The following is a 22,844-nucleotide window of genomic DNA, read 5'->3' as shown; positions in this document are numbered from 1 at the left end:
TGGATTTGAACTCAGGACCTTCTTGCTGTGAGGCAACAGCACTAATCACCACGCCACCAATCCAGGCATAACAAAAGTAGGAAAGCAATGATTTCATGGCTTGATGCAGAATTTTCTGTACATTTTTGTCCTTGACAGGTTGAACCTCAGTAAATAGCGATAGCATAACGTGGTGTGTCTGTAGATATCTGCCTCTTATAATTCCAGTGATTTTCCTGCAGTTTGAAATCTCGTGTGATCTTGTGAATTTTGTGAGTCCAGCAACTAACCGCTCTTACTAGATTGGGAAGGACACTGTCTCAGCTGAACTCTGGACACATGCACTGATACGCACTCATCCCTCCTTCCTTTCCAAACGCCTTCGATGCTTGTTCCCTCCTGGAGAACACGGCGGGTCTGAGCCCGCGCTGGAAGAATAGCTGCAGGGCAGGATGGCTGCTGCGTTTGCTTCGGATTACTCCTCACCCCCCACCCACCCCTGTTGCTTTTCACCTGCTCCATAATGTTGTGCTGTGGACATTTATGTGCTTTCTGTGCAGAGGAGTTTTTTTTGTTTCCTGTTCTCATGCTGTCCTCCCAGGAGCTCAGCATGAGTAGAGGTCTCTTTTTTTCCTCTTGGACTTTCCCATTGTAGTGTACATTTCAGTGTTTTTCCGTAATACTACCGATCTCCGACCCGTCTCCCCATGTGATGTCTGTGTTGTGTATGTAAGGCCGGCGGCGGGGGGGGGCATTTCACTGCAGGGCAACTTGCATGTGACAAATAAAGTTCTGATTGATTGATTGATTGATTGTATCAGGTCATCTCAACAAGGAGAAATTAAGTTGTTGAATTTCATACAGATCCTACATGATTTCCTAACGTTCAAGATAGAAACATGAAATTTTTGTGTTGTGTTTTTTTAATGTATCAACCACCCAATTTACTTTATTTTGTATACCGAAAAAAGTAGAGGCAGGAGGCTCGGCTTGAGATGGATGCCTTCCTCAAACCACGATCCAAAGGTGTAGCAAGATTTAACATCACTATATTATTGACTTACTCGAACATGATTTAATCTACCCTCTCTGCATATCATGTAGTTTCTACACGACACAGTTACACTTAACTTTAAAGCATGAGGCAGTTGTGTTAAATACACGCAAGATGCTTACATAAATCCAAGAGATGGCCAATCCCTTTTTTTCAGCGTAGTTTATCTTACCTCCTTAATGTTGTCATACATCCACTGAAATGATGGATAAACCAAGCCATTATGTCACTGAGAAAAAGACATGCATACCTTTTAAGCTTGCTCTTCCAATGTGGTGAGCAGCATGAAGGATGTTCTTTCTCTACGCTAAGCAATGTTTTCCCATATTAGAGACATTTATACGAACAATGACAAGTCTGAAAGGCCTTCAAAATCAAAGCAAGTGATTTATTGTGATGCAATAATATCTGAGGCATCAGCACAACACACACAAGTACTCAAATCTCATTAGGTTTTTCCCATTTCAGTTCACAGGAAGACTAGAACATTCGGTGTCTATTTGTCAGACTCCCTGTGGACAGAACCTTATTGAAAGTTTTAACTTTACTGCCCATCAAACCAGAAATCAACAACACAAGAGGAGCCCTAGAAACTGAACCATCAGCAGGGGCAGTGCTCCCTCCTTTAGCCACCCCAAAACAAACCATGGCGAAGCCCATTGAGGGAAACACACATAAGCAGATCTGAACTTACATCCAGAAGCTGTTTTTATGGAACAGCTTTACAGGGAACCATTTTTATACAACTTTTGTTCCCACATGGACACATTTTATGAGCACAACCACCCACTGAAACTGTAATGTAAACTGTTATGAGCTTTATTAGGAATGAATAAAAAGAGACAAATGTTTTCTGATCATTTGAGGGTTTCATAAAATTTCTCTCTGAAGTCATGAAAATAAGAATCATCAGAAAATTATGATCAATTATTAAAGCAAACACTGCCACGCCCACTGGCCGCTGGTATTCACTGTGACCTCTTCAGCTCATAATGGAGAGTCGTGCTCAGCAGCTGTTATTTCCTCTTTCCTCTCTTCCTCCTGTTTCTCTTCCACCGCAGGATCTGGGTACAGGCAGGAGGTGTTGCCATCTTTCCATGTGATCACAATATTTCCTGCATTGCTCTGCTCGCTTGTGTCACTGTTGGACATGTGAGGCTTGTTTCCCTGCAGTGGCATGTCTGATGCTGGGTGTGTGCTGTTTTCTTTGAGCAGCTCCTGATCTTCATTTTTCTGAAGCAGAGATGTTGCAGCCTTGTACTCGGCTATCTTCCTCCTGCTCCTGTTTGAGTTGGTACAGAAACCTTTAATATAATATACAGTATGTTCGCTCTCAAAAAAATAGCAGTCAAACAACTTCGGGTCATACTTATTTGCCATGGCTCCCATTCCCAGCAGAAGAAAACCAACAAGAAGGCAGACAAAGGCCAGTCCCAGCAGTACAAATGTCCATGTGGTTTCTGCAACACGAGGATAATTAAAACCTGAAAACCTCCCTGCCCTCTTTCATATGAGAAAATCATATGCACACTGCAGAATCAGTAATACACACACGAGTTAAATAAGGGCTTGTCAGTATTTCCCAACTTTTTATTTTTGATAATCTGCAGAATGTTAGCCTCAAAACAAATGCGTATCTACAGATGTGAGATGTTTCCCTGATTAGAAAACGTAAAAAATTTGACATAAAAGTATTTTCTACCTGACAGCATTACAACATAACAACACTAACCTTTTAGTCAGCGAATTTTTCTGGATTTTTGAATGCTCGCTTTCTTACTGAAATATGTGGTATCAACATTTTTTGCCAAATGTGTAAATTAACAGCATTTTGTCGGAGCTGTTCACAGCTATTCCCCCTGACAGCCTAATGAGTAATGAAAATGAACCAGTGCCAAGACCCTTGTGGTCTGGTTCACCAGCATGAAGCTGAGAAACTGCAGAATTCTTGCTCTGAGCTTCATCATTTAGCTTTCCCCCCCAAAAAGTTTCCGTTTTCTATATGGAAAAGCTTTCAGCATGTGACAAAGCGGCTAGGACAGAATTCATTTGCCATTTGTCACTTGCATATATTGTTATTTTGTGTTCTGATATCTTATAGTCTATCATAATGCTTTAATGGAGTGACACTGACGCATGGACGCATGTCTCAAGCTCACAGAGTGAAGCCTGTATCGGTGCGTGCGTCGCTTTAAGAAAAAGTCACGTGAGCGATACAGCTGCTGTATCGCTCATTGCCAACGCGCCAAGCTGTGTTTAAAAGGTGCCGAATTTTTCTGAATAAAAATTATAATAAACTCTGAGTCAATTACATTTAAATGGGTAATATTACATTCACAATACTTTCATTTTAATTTTCACTTAATGTCATTCACAATATATTTTAAATATGTCTGCAATAGTTGCAATGTAAAATATATAAAATGATTCCATGGAAAGTACAATAGCTTACAGTGTGTACAAGTATGACTAGGTCATTGAATCAGTGTCTGTTGAGTCTCCAGTAAGGTGCCTGCAATGATATTTAAGGTCCAGCAGGTGTCAGTATGGAGCAAAACAGCAACACTGTGTCGACTCAGTATTGATACAGTTTGGGGAATGTGCTGAAACGCTTCACGAGGCCTCATCTACCCATCACTACTTTAATGTAAACACAGCACATGCAACCTCGGCTCTACATACTATCCCGGGTCTGTTTGTGGTAGCATTGGTTATATTCATTTCATCTTAAAGCTAAATGTCACTTCATCATTAATTGATTTGAATCTTTCATTTGTTTATGTAGTTTGGTTATATTTACCATTGTGTGTTCCTTTGAGCAGGTCCTATGTGTAAAACAGGTATGTGGGAAGGGCCCCCAGTACTTCCTGATTTTATAGGATATGATGTCACTGATTATGTCAATTGGGTGTAACCAAATGAAAGGGTGTTTCTTTTGTGTAAAATTGTTTATTTCACTTAAAATAACCTCATGAGTCAGAGTAAGTGAAGAGATTGACTTTTCAAACTGTTTAGTTGGGTGAATGAGTTAAGTGGAAAAATGATTTTATTCCTGTTTCTTTGTCTAGACTGTGTTATTTAGTCTACCCTGTTTTCCCAATGGTGGAGGTTAATGAGATCCAGGTGTGAGTGGAATTCTATATAAAGCAGGTGCGATTTTGACTGAGAGGTTCTTATGTTTTTGTGAAACAATTGTTGAAAGGCGACACCAGAAAATAAAGAACACTTAAAGGAAACGTGAACAGTCTGCAGATGCTGTCTTCCTATCACCTTCCATGCTGCTTATGTTATGCTACTTCACACAGCATACGATGTCTCAGGAAAAAGACTATCCAAATGACCAAGTATTTCATGTTACACATCCATTTGGATCAGGTATTCTAGCAGGAGCAGCACTTACGGTCCTCTGTGCGGTAGAACCAACGTAGATACTCTCTTTGTTCCTTTGTCATAGCTGTCAGCTCTCCTGTTTGCGCTTCATCCTCGTATGTCGAATCGTCAGAAGCTCTCCTATGTCCTTAAGAGGACACACAGACAGACCCCACAGAAGCTTTGATTGTCAAACACAAACGATCAAACTGAGAATTTCAGTATCAGCTCTTAAATTTGTCTCTGTACCAGTAATAATATAGTGGCAGGAGAGCCGGTCATCTACTGCCAAGTAGCAAGATACTGACCCCAAGTTGCTCTGCGATGCATCCATTGCATTATAAATGTGTACGCATGTTAGGAAGCACTAACAAGCTTAGAAGAAAGGTGCTGCGTGATTGGGTGAATTTGGCATGTTGGGCGCTTTGTGTGCTCTGGGAGAGTAGAAAAGCGCTATACAAGAATTAGTCCATTTACCATTTACATGTGCTGCTCATTAAACATACTGAATGTAATATATTTTGAGTTCCTTAGTGATAAACTGTAAAGATTTTGTTGGCCGAAGATTCAGGTCACTGTGACCTGACCTCCTCAAAGCACTTTCAAGTCTCATCCACACGATCACACACATTCATACAGCTCTTATCTATACACTTTGATCTAACACTCACACTCCAGTGGATATATCAGGACAACTTGGGATTCTGTATCGTGCCCAAGGATACTTTGACACATACAAAGTACGTTATGTGGATCCAACTTTCTAACTGCTAGCTGACTCACAGTCTCTCATGACAAGAATGTGCTGCAATGAGTTTTCTTTGCTTTTCTACCTTTACTGCAATCAAAAAACACAGGTCACTAATAAGCACAATAGCAATGTATGGACAAGTTTGATTTAGACAAGATCAGTGAAAGAAGTTCACTGAAGTTTAAATGAGCTCCACCGTTTTCAGCTGAAGAATTAAAGTGATAAATGAACACTTTAATAGCATACTTAATATTAACTACTTTTTGACTACTTCAATATATTTTCATGAAATCACATTATTGCACTTTCACTTTAAATTTGTCTGAGTTCCTTTTCTACTCATATGTGAACGTGTTGCGTACTGCTAAAGCAGGATTTACGGTGTGTCCGCGTACATGTTTTCAGTCGAATGGTGGGGGTTCCCCCCACCCTAGATACGTGCAGTCATCCAATATCCTGACTGCATGTTGTTGGAAGCGTATGACATAAATGTAGACTGGTTAATAAGTGAGTCAGAAAGAGGAAAGAGTGATAGCAGAGTTCACTAAACTACAAAAATCCAACATAAAAAAGCTGCGGTGGACATTTTCATTGTTTTTAATTCTTTGTGTGTTAGAACTTCTCTGCTGCCGGCTGATAGACCAAAATCTATAAGAGCAACAGTGGCCTGCAGACCAGCTGTTACACACACTTTGTACACTGCCTCCATCTGACAACAGAGGCAGACTGCAGGCCTACAGGCAGGCCCTGGACTAAAGTGGGCAGTGAACACGCCGTCTTTGGTGGACCATAAATCCTGCTTCAGTGTGAAAAGTGTGCGAAGAACAGAAAAGCTGCTTTCTGTTCAATAACTACTGAGTCTTACTGAATCTTTCCTGGCAGATGTCCCCCTGATCCAGATCCAGAGATCTCCACTTTGGGTGTTTGCTGTTTTGTACGAGGATCGCATGCTGGCCATTGTGTGACAGAAGCCTTGATAGCTTTCTGCTGATCAGTTGGTCCCGGTCACAGTCCCATATTAACCAAGCAGCATCCACCTCGGGTCCGTGGCAGTCCTGGGTGTGCACTGGCCCTTCGTGCTGGGCTGACAGACATCTAGATGATGCGATACACATCAGCATGTCCCGACTGATCCAGATCCACTGCTGATATTCAGAGTCTAGGTTGCATGTCTTCAATTGGACTTCACCTGTATCTGCTGAATCTTCCAGACACAGGTTGTGCTGGGTGTTGTGGATCATGAATGCTCTTGCCCCTGCAGGTGTTGACAGTATAACAACGTTAGATATAGACCACTTAAAAAATGATAGTTTGCATGGTTGGAGCTTAACAAGGTTCCAAGTAGAGCTTCAACATGGAACAAGACAAAATGCGAGTGAGACTAAACATTTTTTTGAGCATGCAATTTATTTAATTTAAAATAACGCTTAAACTGAAACAGGCTGTTTTACAGCTGATCAAGAGTTTAGGACCACATGCCTTTAAAAGGCCACATCTGTGTAAAAATGTCAATTCATTGTCATTTTGTAGTCAAACTGTCATGATGTTCTGACGGCAAAGGCAAAAAAAACGTTCCCTTTTTGAATGTGGTTGGGTTGTTGAACTGCATAAGTATGGAACAAAAAAATCAAGTGGTAGACCCAAAAAAATGTCACAAGCACTGAACCAGAGGATCCAATTGGCTGTCCGTCAAGACACTGGACAATCCTTGACCCAAATTAAGGCTTTTACTGGTGCCGACTGCAGCCCAATAACCATCAGACGACATCTGAGACTGAAGGGCTTTAAAAACAAAAGACGTCTTCAATGGCCTCGTCTCTGTTTTGCACTTTGCAAGAGACCACCAAACATGGGACATCGAAAGGTGGAAGAAAGTTTAACTCTGATGAGAAAAAAATTAAACCTCGATGGTGCTGATGGTTTCCAACATTACTGGCATGACAAGCAGATCCCACCTGAGATGTTTTCTACACGCCACAGTGGAGGGGGCGCCATAATGGTCTGGGGTGCTTTTTCCTTCAGTGGAACAATGGAGATTCAGGTGGTGCAGGGGCGTCAAACGGCCGCTGGTTATGTCCATATGTTGCAAACGGCATCCCTCATGACTGAGGGCTCTCATCCGTGTGGTAATGACTGGGTTTTTCAACAGGACAACGTTGCAGTATACCGCAGGACAAGGGACTTCTTTCAGGAGAATTTTGGACCATCCATTTGCACCATGGGGAAGGATGGAAAGGGAAATTTACAAAAATGGACAACAGTTCCAGACAGTAGATGGAACACTTCAGCCATGGGTGGCTGTAGCTCAGGTGGCAGAGCAGGTCAGCCACTAATCAGAAGGTCGGTGGTTCGACCTGGGTTCGACCCAGGCTGCCTCCTGGCTGCATGCCAAATATCCTTGGACAAGACACTTCACCCGTTGCCTACTGGTGGTGGTCAGAGGGCCCGGTGGCGCCAGTGTCCTGTCTGTCAGTGCTGTGGCTACAATGTAGCTGCCATCACCAATGTGTGTGTGAATGGGAATGACTGGATGTGTAAAGTGCTTTGGGGTCCTTAGGGACTAGTAAAGCATTATACAAATGCAGGCCATTTCACCACTTGGAGAAATGTTCCCACTCACCTCATAGAAACACTTGCATCAAGCATGCCGCATCGAACTTTTGAAGTGATCAACAATAACGCTGGAGCTACTCATTACTGAGTTCATGTTTGGAACTTTGACTTCTGTTTTGGAGGGGGGTTACAGGTGTGGTCAGTTTAAGCGTTGTTTTCAATAAATTGCCTGCTCAAACAATGTTTTGTCTCACTCCCATTTCTTCTTGTTGCATGTTGAATCTGTACTTGGCACCTTGTTAAGATCCAACCATGCAAAATATTGTTTTTTGTTTTGTTTTTTTTTCAACTTTTGATCAGGACTGTATATATTATATTAAGTATTAATAAAATCATTTCAAAATGTGTTTGAATAACAGGGTTATTTACCAGACAGGAACAGCAACAGTAAGATCCTGGCATCAAACATATCTGAAAAACACAGAGTAAGGGGATTCTTTCAGAACACTCAATAGAAGCTGTACAATATAATAAAGTGCAGCAATATCATCCTGTTGATATCAAACATACATTGACTATACATTTATTTATTATCAGTACATTTCTTTTATATGCACATTATTTCATCTCTTTTATTCCTTATCTTGCACTTTTAATCTTTTGTACCACTGACAGGAGGGTTACATTTTGTTGTGCAATGACAGTAAAGCTATTCTATTCTATTCTATTCTATTCTGATTTAACAATTTCAGGAACTTCCATATATTACTCCAGGAAAACAATCTGAGAGCAAAGACTATACTAACTATGTTTTTATACATGTTTACATGCAGATAAGAGAGAGCCAGCACAGTGACAGATTTATTCTGGTCAACCAAGAGGAAAGTGAGCACACACCCAAAGAACCAGCAGTACATAGAGAATAGTGTGTGTGTTATTTCCACAGCCAGTAAAAAAAATATTTGTATAGTGTTCACGTTGTTTCAAAACACCTTTAGTGCTTGACTGACATATTTCAGCTTGTAGGTGTCCCCAGAATCATCATAAAAATATATAAATAAAACATTTCAAATAATATTTATTTTTTTAAAAGGCAACCATATAATGTATGGGTCAGAGAGACAAAGTTTAGACCATGTGCCACGATTACCCACTGGACCAAACGTACCGATGAAGCAACACAACTGTTCAGTCTAAAAGCTTTGCCGGACATGCTTTCATCCATGCAACTTTGAAGAGTGTCAGCTGTGTCAGAAATCACGTGTCTGTCTGTCTCTCAGTGAACAAATCTCATTGTAAAGATCTATTTGAACAAGTATGTGATGAGCCAGTCAACTCCAGATATATACCTTGCATATAAGTATAATATGGCGAGCAAAAAACAACTTAAGCATTGAAACAGTAAAATGTGGATTATTAAATATTAGGTCTCTCTCCTCCAAGTCTCTGTTAGTACATGAGTTAATAATTGATGAACAAATCGATTTACTCTGCCTTACAGAACCCTGGTTGCAGCAGGATGATTATGTTAGTTTAAATATGTCAACACCCCCGAGTCATTCTAACTACCAGAAACCTCGAAGCACAGGCCGAGGGGGAGGTGTGGCAGCAATTTTTCACACCAGCCTATTAATCAACCAAAGACCCAGACACTTTTAATTCATTTGAAAGCCTGATGCCTTGCCCACCCTAGCTGGAAAACTCAGAAATCTGTCTTATTTGCAATCATCTATCATCCACCTGGGCCTTACAGAGAGTTTTAGTCTGATTTCTCAGCATTTTTATTTGATTTAGTGCTCAGCTCAGATAAAATCACTATTGTGTGACGTTAACATCCATGTAGATGCTAAAATCACGGCATTTAATCTCTTATTAGACTCCGTTGGCTTCTCTCAAAATGTAAAAGAACCCACCCACCACTCACTAATCACACTCTGGATATTGCTTTACTGTCGCCAAAGTGCTCGCTCATAGGGGGTCATATGATTGGATTTTCTCTGTATGTATTATTGTAGTGCATACCTTACAATATAAAGCGCCTTGAGGTGACTTTTGTTGTGATTTGGCGCTGTATAAATAAAATAAAATTGAATATAAATCTCCATAATGTGTTTCTAATATTACTGACCACTCAAAGCACTTTTAGAGTACAAGTCACATTCTAACCATACATTTGAATATTAGGTCAGTTTTATGATTGTTACATACAAATTTTCAGCTGGTATGATTAATGATTATGAAGGCTGGAGAAACCTGCGGTCAGCTGAGGATGAAAAAGTCACCTGGTTGTGACAAAACATTTCTCCATCTCAAAATGAAATCAACTTTCTGGGAATGTGTTCAAAGACATTTATATGGGATGTGGCATTAAGCTTCAGTCTGACTCATTATCACTGCTGATTTTCAAAAGGTTCAGCAGCTAACCTCTCACCATCATCCTAATTTAAGGGCTTAAAATTATTATTAGTACTAATCATTCATTTTATCCATAACATATTTTTAATGTCTTTATCCCTCTTCCCTTTTTAATTACTTCTATCAGACTACCCCGTTTTGTTTCTTAGTGCTGTTTGACTGCAAAGTCTTATTTTGGTAAATGGTAAATGGACTGGTTCTTATATAGCGCTTTTCTACTCTTCTGAGCACTCAAAGCGCTTTACACAACTTGTGCATTCACCCATTCACACAAGCACATTTCTCTAGGTGCTTTCTAGATAACATTCACACACCGATGGATGCATCGGAGAGCAATTTGGGGTTAGTATCTTGCCCAAGGATATTTGGCATGCAGACTAGGGGAAGCCAGGAATTGAACCACCAACCTTCCGATCAGTAGATGACCTGCTCTGCCACCTGAGCTACAGCCACCCATTTTCAGCACACCTTTGGATCACAGATGTAATACTTACTTTGTTTCTGATAAAACATGTCCCTCTCTTCAGAACTAGTGTCGGGATGAGAAAATTATTTTACTGTTACTATTCATAACCATTATTATTACTGTTGCATCACTTATGATTTATCATTATCATTTCATTAAAGAATTTATTGAAATGCATTTATTGAAACTGTTGGTGTTACATTAAAGTCTGTATTTCAGGTGTTAGCTGAATTACATAATAATCTTTCATTGCAGGGGCAGCTGTAATCTGTAATTTTGCTCAAAACTGCAAGTTGTACCTGCATACGTGACAGTTTAATTCCACAGGTAAGTGAAGTGAAATAACAGGAAGCATCTGGCGATAGTGGAGGAACAGAGGAAGGAAATGCTCTTTTTTAGAATATGTCCTAGGTCCAAGAATTACTGGAACTGATGCAGGTCATTTATCTGTGTTGACGCATGTTGCTCGTCATCAACTATGTTATATATATGACTGCTCATTTACTGTTCGAAGAAGATCGATGCTGTGTGAGGGATCGTGCTCGGCTTCCCATATATATGTGTGTTTTAATAAAATCATTGTTTGACGCACTATGGACCTCCAGTCGTCTGTCCCTCACCTCAAATTAAGAATCAGGGCACTAGTCTGTGGCACAAAAAGAAATGTTTTGTTTTTTGTTTTGTTTTTTGCAAACAGCATGTAACAAACTGTGAAACAACTTTCCCCTTCATAGAAACCTGCTGGTTACACTTATGTAAGTCACAAGAAACAGTCTATATTTACTGATAGTGTACTTACTTTTTTTGATGCTCCAGCTCTGGCAGAAGAAAGGAGAGTATCTGTGCTATGCAGGCAGAAGGCTAAAAATGAGACTTTCCACAGTGCATGGGGAGGAGACTGCCCAATGTTTCATTACTCCGCCTTCTTTTTCTGAACGCTGATTGCGTTAAAGCCCATAAACAGAAACACTGTGATGTTTTGTTGAATTATTAAACAGAACTATTATGTGAAGCTGAAGCCGGTTGCTGTTCTGCTATAACTCAGTCATGCTGTCCTGTTAATCTTTGATATCAATATGAAACTCATTCTCACAAAAGTGCTGCAAAGTCTTTAAACCAAAGTCCAGACGGTTGCTTTTCAGGTCTTTGACCCTGTTGCATAGATACTATTTATATGACCTCGTTGCAACCTTGGTTTTTCTGTTTGTAGAGGTACATGACTCACTGGTCAAACGCCTGCGGGCTAACTGCTGGCTGTAAAAAGATTCATTTTTATAGCACACTTGTGGAGAGGTGAATAACCTCTGTGTCAAGAAAGAAAAGGACATCTTGTTGTGTATATGAAAAGATTCTGGAAGGTCTATTAATGGGTGTTTCTCCCCCTTTTCACTCGTGTTTATACTCTGCATTTAATCATTAATTATTAATCTCTGGCTCTCCTCCACAGCAGGTCTTTGTCTTGTCTTCCTCCCCTCAGCAGATGGCTGCCTATTTCCTAAGCCTGGTTCTTCTTGTTAAAAAGGAATTTTTGCTTCCCACTGACGATGTGCTTCCTCAAAGGGAAATGGAATTAGATTGATTCTTGGGGTTTTCTCCATTTCCTTTGTATAATTTGTAGGGTTACAAGTGGTTTGAGGAGATTGTTGTTGTGATTTGGTGCTATATAAATAAAACTGAATTGTGAGGCCTGGTGCTAAGGAGAAAATGACTTGCACTGTTTGAGAGAACGAGCTGGAAAGGGTGCAGCAGATTAAGGATAGAGATCAAAATGTGCTTAGAAGTGAAGAGCATGTGTTCAGATATGAGAGTGCTTTGATGAACTGAAAGAGAGGAGGACAGATGGAGCACAGCTCCTGAATCAGGAAGAGCAGAGGATTAGTAAGGAGGAAGTGAGGGAAACTATAATGTCAGCAGAAGCAAGACCGAATACATGTATGTGAATGAGAGAGATACAGGTTTTCCACCTGAATATGTAACATGAAAGGTGACTGCTGTCACGTGGATTCACACCTTCCACGTGCCCTCTGGCCTGTAGGAAGAGTGACACGCCTGCTGAAAAGCCCAGATGACCGCATCAGAACTGTGGAAGTAGCACAGGATAAAACCCTGCCCTGTCTCCTGTCTGATCCCCCGCTTCCTGAAGAAGACTGATCCTGATCATATCAACATGTTTCTCACTAGAAATATGGGGGCGGCTGTTGTAAAGACCCACCTTTAGCACATCCCAGCACACCCACTCACTTCACCAGATGCACCTTGTTTATTTCTCTCACCTTTGATTGGGTGTGGTGCTGGTCCTTAATTGCGCTCACCTGTCACACGTTATATAAGGACTGCATTTACTCTTAGCTCACTCTTCCTTCACTCCCACACGGGGCGGCAGCGGAGCATTGGCAGTCCATGGCTGTGTCCCAACTCAGGGTCTGCACGCTTATAGTACGTACAGTACGAGTACGGTGCGTACTATAAGTACGAGAAGTGAGGAAGTGAGAGGCTTGTGAAATGGGACGGTCTAGCCTTCCTCGCGCTGTTCAGGTTGCCTAGCAACCATGACACTAACCGCGAGAAACGTCTCATACAGCTTTGTGTGACAGAAATGAAGGAGAAAAATGTTTTGTTGGTCATTAATTTTTGTCATGACATCACTTTGATTAGTTGAGTATCTGAGGCTGAGACCACAGGACTGTAAAACATGATTGTTGGGCTTCATTTCTGTACTGAACAGTTATTTAAGATTAGCTAGTAAATAACAATTAGCTAATGTTGTATACATATATATATATATATATATACATATATATATATATATATATGTGTGTATATGTGTATATATATATATATATATATATACATATACACACATATATATATATATATATGTGTGTGTATATATATATATATATATATATATATATATATACATATATATATATGTGTGTATATGTATATATATATATATATATATACACATATACACACACACATATATATATGTATATATATATATATATATATATATATATATATATATATATATATATATATATATATATATACATATGTGTGTGTGTGTGTATATGTATATATTAGGGGTGCAACGATACTCGTATCGATATCGAACCGTTCGATACAGTGCTTTCGGTTCGGTACGCATATGTATCGAACAATACAACATTTTTAATTTATTTTATCAACTTTCCTTCTGACGATGCTGTCTGTGTTGAGCGCTCAGTGGATCTGCGCTCGGCAGTGCAGCCTAGGCGGAGTAGTCGAACACAGATTCACTGAGCGCAGGGCAAGCTAGCTAGACAGAAGTTAAGCTCGTTGCAACATGGCAAATTGAACCTCCCCCACCCTCATTCAGATCTGGCGTTTGGAACTATTTTGGTTTTCATGTGACGTATGACCCTGAAGGTAAGCGTGTCATGGACAAAAGTAAAACAGTATGTTGGATGTGCCAGCAATGCTCAATTGGTGGGAACTAGTGTGTTAGCGCAGTTAGCTCGTTAATGTGTTGACGTCTTCCAGCCCCACTCATGAGGCGATCCGGGGTAGCTCGTTAACGGAGATTTGCCGTGTTGTGACCTTAACGTCATTTCAGATTAACGCTGACAGCACTAGTGGGAACACAACCAATATGACTGCACATTTACTCCGACATCATCCTAGTGCAAAGACAAGTGGAAGCAGACAAAAACAAGCACGCATGCTACAAACTTTACCCGAGTCATTTAGACAGCCGTTAGCACATGATTCTCCTTATGGGGACCTGATATGTTTAATATGCTGCTGAGAATATAGCCCAGAAGAAGCGTATAGTATAGCTTTTATTTTGGAAAGAGACATTTCTCCATAATAAACTCTCTTTTCCAAAGATGAGTGATTCCTCAATCAGATACAGGGCTCGCAAAATCGCTAGCCTGACGTCCTGGGGCTTTTTTCCAGTCGGGCTACCAAAATCTATCTCTGCCCTGCCCGTCGGCCTATCGTAGGAAGGAAAAATATATGTCAATGCTTTTGCATTCTTTCGGAAATGTAGCTGGGTAATTATGTCATTGGCATCGGCCACTGTCAATATGTGACATACTGAAATCGCGTTTGAATTTGCGCTTGTTTTTTGCTTTCACTTTGCAATCGCGTGAACTGTGTATAGAGAGCGACAGTACTGATTGGTGAGTGATGATAATTTGCGCACCAATTCCTCTGACATCGTCTTATCAATCGTTAGCTTACTATGCAAACATGACAAGTGAAATCTCCTGCAGCTTAAACATGTGAGAGGTTGATCGCGCAGAGAATCGCTGAGCGTTATGTTAGTGCGTGTGTAAAAGCAGCAGGATATATATTTTAGTTCTGCTGAGCCAAATAAGACAGGTCAGGGTGAAGAAGTGACAAAACGGAAAGGTTATGACAAATCAGACTATAAGGCAAAAAGAAAGTGCAGCTTTATGGTTTCATGGACAAAAGAATTTCTGTGGCTGCAATATGACGAGCTAAATAACCAGGGCTGCACATAAGTGGTCCGCAGGTGCGCATTCGCTGTCAAAATAAAAACGCGCACAAGATAAGAAGTTGCAACACGTGTTTGCGTACATAAGATTTTCAGGAGGAGGACAGACATTTGTTTAGAACTCTTAAAGATGTCGAAGAAGCTCCTTTAAGCAATTACTGTGATGTTCCTCCACCTCCAAAGAAATGTCAGAAGGAGTCCGAACCGCAAAAGAGGCGCCTATTCTTGGAAAAGTGGTTGCAGGAGGTGAGCTGGCTTCAAACAAATGATGAACGCACAGAGATGTGGTGCAGAATGTGCCGTGAAAATTTAATAAATGACAAATTAATAAAAAGGCATGAACATTTTTTTTGTATCGAAAAAATATCGAACCGAACCGAACTGTGAATTTTGTTGTATCGTTGCACCCCTAGTATATATATATATATATATATATATATATATATATATATATATACATACACACACACACACACACACACACACACACAGTGGGGCAAAAAAGTATTTAGTCAGCCACCGATTGTGCAAGTTCCCCCACTTAAAATGATGACAGAGGTCAGTAATTTGCACCAGAGGTACACTTCAACTGTGAGAGACAGAATGTGAAAAAAAAAATCCATGAATTCACATGGTAGGATTTGTAAAGAATTTATTCGTAAATCAGGGTGGAAAATAAGTATTTGGTCAATAACAAAAATACAACTCAATACTTTGTAACATAACCTTTGTTGGCAATAACAGAGGTCAAACGTTTACTATAGGTCTTTACCAGGTTTGCACACACAGTAGCTGGTATTTTGGTCCATTCCTCCATGCAGATCTTCTCAAGAGCAGTGATGTTTTGGGGCTGTCGCCGAGCAACACGGACTTTCAACTCCCGCCACAGATTTTCTATGGGGTTGAGGTCTGGAGACTGGCTAGGCCACTCCAGGACTTTCAAATGCTTCTTACGGAGCCACTCCTTTGTTGCCCGGGCGGTGTGTTTTGGATCATTGTCATGTTGGAAGACCCAGCCTCGTTTCATCTTCAAAGTTCTCACTGATGGAAGGAGGTTTTGGCTCAAAATCTCACGATACTTGGCCCCATTCATTCTGTCCTTAACACGGATCAGTCATCCTGTCCCCTTGGCAGAAAAACAGCCCCATAGCATGATGTTTCCACCCCCATGCTTCACAGTAGGTATGGTGTTCTTGGGATGCAACTCAGTATTCTTCTTCCTCCAAACACGACGAGTTGAGTTTATACCAAAAAGTTCTACTTTGGTTTCATCTGACCACATGACATTCTCCCAATCCTCTGCTGTATCATCCATGTGCTCTCTGGCAAACTTCAGACGGGCCTGGACATGCACTGGCTTCAGCAGCGGAACACGTCTGGCACTGCGGGATTTGATTCCCTGCCGTTGTAGTGTGTTACTGATGGTGACCTTTGTTACTTTGGTCCCAGCTCTCTGCAGGTCATTCACCAGGTCCCCCCGTGTGGTTCTGGGATCTTTGCTCACCGTTCTCATGATCATTTTGACCCCACGGGATGAGATCTTGCGTGGAGCCCCAGATCGAGGGAGATTATCAGTGGTCTTGTATGTCTTCCATTTTCTGATGATTGCTCCCACAGTTGATTTTTTCACACCAAGCTGCTTGCCTATTGTAGATTCACTCTTCCCAGTCTGGTGCAGGTCTACAATTCTTTTCCTGGTGTCCTTCGAAAGCTCTTTGGTCTTGGCCATGGCGGAGTTTGGAGTCTGACTGGTTGAGGCTGTGGACAGGTGTCTTTTATACAGATGATGAGGTCAAACAGGTGCCATTCATACAGGTAACGAGTGGGGGACAGAAAAGCTTCTTACAGAAGACGTTACAGGTCTGTGAGAGCCAGGGATTTTCCTTGTTTGAGGTGACCAAATACTTATTTTCCACCCTGATTTACGAATAAATTCTTTACAAATCCTACCATGTGAATTCATGGATTTTTTTTTCACATTCTGTCTCTCACAGTTGAAGTGTACCTCTGGTGCAAATTACTGACCTCTGTCATCATTTTAAGTGGGGGAACTTGCACAATCGGTGGCTGACTAAATACTTTTTTGCCCCACTGTATATATACATATACACACACATATATATATATATATATATGTGTGTATATGTATATATATATATATATATATATATATATATATATATATATGTATAGAGGCTGTAAAACCACGTTAACGCTGAAAGCACAAACATCACTAATGTCACATAACTTTGCTGTTGACCACATGTCGGCAATGTTTTAATGTTCTTCGCTATTAAACATTCGCACATAATTAAGTGACGTCATGTTCAGTACTTACTTTTGACAGTTCGGCGGCTCCCTTCTGTCGTATTTTGTGGCAAAATTATCCACACCCACCGCTGTGCTATGAATTGTGGGATATATGGGACCACGAAGCGTGCACCGGACCACGCTTGATATTTGGGGAAATCGACGGCGCATTTGGAGTATGCATTTGAAGTACACTTCGAATTGGGACAGCCGTCGTCGCGTAGCGGTGACGTGATTGCACTTGAAATGCGTACTTCAAGCGTGCAGACCCTGAATTGGGACACAGCCCATGTGTGTCTTTCCTTTATTGATTTGAGAATAAAAACCCTGTGAACGATTAGATGACTGCTTATTCTCATTCTAATCGGATGAGCCCGTGATGCTGATTACTTAAACCCTGAGCCTTCCTTCCTTCCTAACAGTGACAGTGAAGACAGACGAGTTTAAATATCTAAGTTATAAGGAAGTCCATTTTAATTTATATTGCACTTTTCACAGAAAATTAATACATCACAAAGTGCTTCACAATAAAATATTTGTTTGGTTGATATATAGATTGGAGACAGTGGCACTGAGCTGAGGATGCTCAGATGATGGACAGAGTTAGAAATGAGTCCATCAGAGAGACAGCTCAGAGTCAGAGGAAGGAGGGTGAACAAAGGATGATGAAGAGGGAGCTACCAGGCAGGAGGACAAAAGGAAGACCTCAGCAGAGGTTTGTGGGTGTAGTGAAGGAGTGCATGCAGATGGTTGGTGTGACAGAAGATGCTGGAATAGCGTGAGATGGAGCAGATGAGCCGTTGTGGCGACCCCTTCAGGGAGCTTCCAAAAGAAGAACTATCCCTGCCATTTTGGTTGCGTCCACATATGTTAATCTATTTTGAATTATTTATTTTAAACACATGCAACACTCCACAGCTGCAGGATGTACTGTAGGTGGAATCCCATCTCTACATTGGCTATAGTACATGACACTTTAAACACATGTCCAAATCTCATTGAGGTGCTCCTTAGAGAACACCTCAAACTGCATCTTGTTTGTAGTCTAGTTTGACTGGATTCTTGTTTGGTCCATCCTAATCATGTATGCTATCCCATTATGCCCAATAATTACACCTTTAACATTTCTTTACCTGTTACTTGTTGTAATTCTGTCCACAACTTTGTTTCCGTTTTTCATGGACAGTTTAATCTCCTCACTGCTTTAGTGAGGTTGTCAGTTCAGTTCTTCTGAGGCTTGTAACTTTATCGCAAACACATCTGCGCTTTGTCCTGATGCATGTTCAGTTATTCAGGTAAGTAAATCCCAAAAGGTACACCTGCTCAACTTATCTTCTGTCCAAGTATTTGGACGTGACCTGAACATCAACAGAATGTATTTGAAGGTAAACAAAGGCTTAACACAGACCCACAGCTGTCAAATAAAATTAAATCTTTATTATCCAAATCTGAATACATTTGTTCTCCAGAGATAGATTATATCACTCAAGATGTTTATCATGTTCAAGTCGCACTCGGGAAAGGAAAGAAGACTATGAAGTTTTCCAAGTGTAGTCAACTGTCTGAATGCAAAACTCAAAAGCTCCTGCTTGTTTTTAACGTGTAATGTGCCTTCATGGCATAATATAAAACAAAGCAGAGGTGCTCTCATGTTCGAGTGAGCAGTTGAAAGGAACTAAACCCTTCGAACACGTCAACATCTCACTAACACAGCTGAATGCACCTGAACACATTTGTGACGGACTGACAACTGAAGTACAAAGCCATCTCAGTCCTGTGAGTGCCATTTATCCCACAATCACTGTGTCGTCATCTGGAAACTCGTAGTAAGGTACCTCCAGGTTGAGGGGGGCGGGGCCTTTCCTGATGCGGCCAGAGGCATCATAGTGCGAGCCGTGGCAGGGGCAATAGTAGCCGCCGTATTCGCCGGCATTGGCGATGGGTACACATCCCAGATGTGTGCACACTCCCAGCACGATGACCCAGCTGGGGTCGATGACTCTGTCCTTATCGTGCTGAGGGTCTCGCAGCTCTGCGAGGCTGACGGCAGCCTCGGTAGCGATCTCCTTCTCTGTGCGGTGACGAACAAACAGCGGTTTGCCTCGCCACTTGAAGGTCATGTTCTTGCCTTCAGGGATGTCACTCAGTTTGATTTCTATCTTGGACATGGCTAAGACATCAGCTGAGGCACTCATGGAAGAAACGAACTGACTGACCACCGTCTTGGCAGCGTAGACGCTCACCACCGCTGTCGCCCCGGTAACCAGGTAAGAGAAGGTTCTCCTGGATTCACTGCTGTCCTGAGACGACTTGCTGGGGTCGAGCACCTCTGGACGCCTGTAGTCAGAAAAGTCTGGTACTCTGATGTCTGTATGAGCAAATCTGACTCCTGCAGATCCTGCAAAGACAAGAGCTGGAAGTTAGACTGCTGGAATTAAATAGAGTAAAGATTCATCACCAATGAATGGTGCCCAAACTATTCATTCAAAGCAAATTAAACGAAACTAGAGACTACTAAATGATTTTCTAAACAGATCTGCCTCTCCAGTGAGCTGCGGATGAGTTCAAGGACCACCACAACAGTGTCCTTACCAGCTTCTGCCCAGCAGTTAAAGAGGAAGACTGACTCCCTGACGGTGGCCAGGAAGCTTCAGCTTACACATAAGGGTGAGACAAGTAGTGTCTTTAATATCGTGTTTTTCCTTGGCATACATGTGCTGCATCAAACACATCTGAAAACATTTGTTCTCCAGTGACTGGCTGGATATCATTGATTAAATAGATAATATGATAGCAGACGACCTCTACTGCAAACAAAGAGTTAAACTGGTTTTTCTCAGCCTCAACAGCTTGAAAAAACTGGGCTTTAAAGTTTCCAGCTTTAAATTAGTGGATCCTTTGTCTAAATTAAGTAGTATACTGCATTTACTGGTTTGTTTGTTTCCTTTAAAATGCACTTCTGCAAATATAAAAACGTTTATTTAAGAAACACAAACACGATGTTGATATTCTTACTAACAAGGATAAGGCAGTAACATTCAATATAATGCAGAAGTTACAAGACTACAAGGTTAAAAAAAAATCAAAAACACATCTGATCACCTACACTACAAAAGCACATGACATTTATGAGTGCCAATGCAAGAGCACACTTATTATTCGCCATATTTATTCTTATTCTCCATCTTCAGCCTCACATTTTGCCGTGACACTCGCCTCGCAGCTTTGACACCCCCCCCCCCCCCCACAAATTATATCATTTCGAGCAGCTCAATTGGGAACGGTGTGCTATAACTTTTGGTGGTGACTCGTCGCCTGATTATTATTACTACTTAATTCTACTCATGTTACTTTAGATGGCTATAAAATGAGATGATTTTATAAGCCTCTGCACTTCTTGTCTGTTTAGCTTTGACTTCAAATTGGGCAGATGGACCTTTGAGTCCTTGGGTCAGGTAAGCTCAGAGTGAAGAGCAAGTTTAGACAATGCTACCTTCTTATCATTTCAACTGACTGTTACCAGAGGGGGAAAACCAACCGCTCAACTTTTCTATGTGGAGCACAGTGAAGAATCAGGAACAGACAGGTGAGCCTCATGTAAAAACATGCTGTACAATGTATCAGAACTACACTCTTCAAATGAGTCCCAGGGCTGATAGTTAGGCATGGAGCAAAAAATACGACTACTTGATTTAGTGCAACGATAAGTTCATGTGTCTCGAGTTTTGTCTGCGACCTAAGAGGAGAAACGCACACAGAGCAGGAGACGTCACGCATACTGGGTTACACGGACACTGAACGGACCCCAACAACGCTCACGCCACGCGCACTGCGGTACTTCAACAGAGCCTCTAAAAAAGGTTTTGTATCAGATATGTAGAGCCCTGAGGTGATGTTGTCAGTCCTGATTATCTAACACTAACGTAACGCTCACGTCAGCTGTAGCCTCCTTTTAGCCCCAAAGGCTAACTGCCTGTATAAGAAAGCTAACAGCAGCCGACTGTATAAACGTGAGAGGGAAAACCTCCTACTGACTAATATATCAGGATATAGGCGTTAACGTTAAATGTGCTTTTTCTAAACAAAAGGCTAACATTACCAGTTCAGATAATGCTAAAATTCAATGACAATACTTACCATTGATGCTAACTGTCACAGCAGGGCCTGTCTTTGGGCTTTGACCGTGTAGCGACTCGCGACACAAAAACTGTTTCTTCGGGTTCAACAGAATATTCTCTCCCTTTACAACAACCCCGGGAACAAGAGCTTTCAGCGGCCCCGCAACTGCGAAAGCGGTGGCCTGCATGTAAGGGGAAAACACCCCTGAGCGGGCAGCTATAGACATCATGTTTAACCGCTGCAGTAACGACCTTGTGTCGCTCGACTGCGTGCGCACCCCTGGATCTGGCGGAACTCAGTGCGTACTTACGTAACATGTAACAGTTACGTACGTACAGATACGCAAACGTGACCAAAGCCCTTTCATTTAAGGTGAACAATGAACATTTACAGCACAGGTGACAAAAGTACAGACATTCTGTATTTAAGTAGAAGTACAGATACTTGTGTTAAAAATTACTAAAAGCTGAAGTACTGATTCAGCTTCTTTTCTCAAGTAAAGGTCAACAAATACAGGCTCTGAAATGTACTCAAAAGTAAAAAGTTGCTCCTTGAAGGACGAGTCTACCATCTATTTTTATGCAGAGGTAAATGAATCGTGTGCTATTTTAATATTTTAATAATATTAATACACGAGAATAAAAATGTTATCCGATTTTAAATTCTAATTGTAACGAATCTGCTCAGCTTGTTATGTAGGACACATGTAGTGACAAAGACATGTAAAAATTATTTTCTGTTGCCCACCTGGTAGAGGGGGACTTTGCCTCCACACCTAAACAGGAAAAACAGTCAGGTGATAAAGTCACCAGATGTTTCACAAGATATCTCGGCTGATTTCCGTTTCCTACATTTTCAGTATAGTGGATATTTTCTTTATACTAGACCTTTGCAGTTAGCATGAAGGTGGAATTCAATGAATGAATCTAAGCATTGTCAGCTTAATGACGAATTAATCTACGACACTTGATGTGACCCAACACTGACCATGAGCATCACAGCCACCGAACACCAGTCCAACACAGTGCCTACTGTGAAATCACCACAGTACTACCAGCTAACCAGTTTATCATGTACTAAACTACTGAATATTTTCATGCAACATTTGAATAACACAACTTTGTTTTGCAGGATGTTTCCCGATATGAAAATACATAATTTATCAAAACACATCAGACACAGATCCAGTATGTGATTAAAATGAACTACCTTTAAATCTAATCACACCTCTACCTCTCCTGTCCCGTCTTTCTCCTCCTCTGAGAAAAGCTATTCCACATTTTTTTCTCTCCCTAAATACAGTAGCTGGACATTTAGC

At 41.1% G+C, this 22,844-nt stretch overlaps 3 protein-coding genes across 3 annotated transcripts in view; 1 reads left to right on the top strand and 2 right to left on the bottom strand.

Moving 5' to 3' along the window:
• The window catches only part of rasl12 (RAS-like, family 12), a 10,143-nt gene extending 5,229 nt beyond the window's left edge, over positions 1 to 4,914 (top strand). Inside the window, exon 3 of the mRNA XM_085159441.1 lies at positions 1 to 4,914. This exon is cut by the window's left edge and continues 1,097 nt beyond it. The gene's annotated coding sequence lies outside the window, so the exon portion shown is untranslated.
• Positions 1,408 to 11,651, bottom strand: LOC146525033 (uncharacterized). Its single transcript, XM_085159431.1, has 6 exons — positions 11,388 to 11,651; positions 8,136 to 8,177; positions 6,019 to 6,408; positions 4,434 to 4,550; positions 2,403 to 2,493; positions 1,408 to 2,315 (listed from the first exon to the last, which is right to left on the bottom strand). The coding sequence occupies exons 2-6, from the start codon at positions 8,173 to 8,175 to the stop codon at positions 2,021 to 2,023; spliced, it is 933 nt and encodes a 310-aa protein (XP_085015557.1). The 5' UTR covers positions 8,176 to 8,177; positions 11,388 to 11,651; the 3' UTR covers positions 1,408 to 2,020.
• A 7,173-nt stretch (positions 11,652 to 18,824) lies between these two features.
• uqcrfs1 (ubiquinol-cytochrome c reductase, Rieske iron-sulfur polypeptide 1) lies at positions 18,825 to 21,815 on the bottom strand. The gene is made up of 2 exons (XM_085164072.1): positions 21,545 to 21,815; positions 18,825 to 19,805 (listed from the first exon to the last, which is right to left on the bottom strand). Exons 1-2 carry the CDS (start codon positions 21,753 to 21,755, stop codon positions 19,195 to 19,197), a joined length of 822 nt encoding a protein of 273 aa, XP_085020198.1. The 5' UTR covers positions 21,756 to 21,815; the 3' UTR covers positions 18,825 to 19,194.
• Between the last annotated feature and the right edge of the window lie 1,029 nt (positions 21,816 to 22,844).

This window comes from Neolamprologus multifasciatus, chromosome 1 (assembly GCF_963576455.1).
Source record: "Neolamprologus multifasciatus chromosome 1, fNeoMul1.2, whole genome shotgun sequence".
In the NCBI taxonomy this organism is placed as follows: Eukaryota; Metazoa; Chordata; class Actinopteri; order Cichliformes; family Cichlidae; genus Neolamprologus; species Neolamprologus multifasciatus.
Note: the sequence above shows the minus strand (reverse complement) of the source record. Positions and strands in the feature narration are given on the sequence as shown.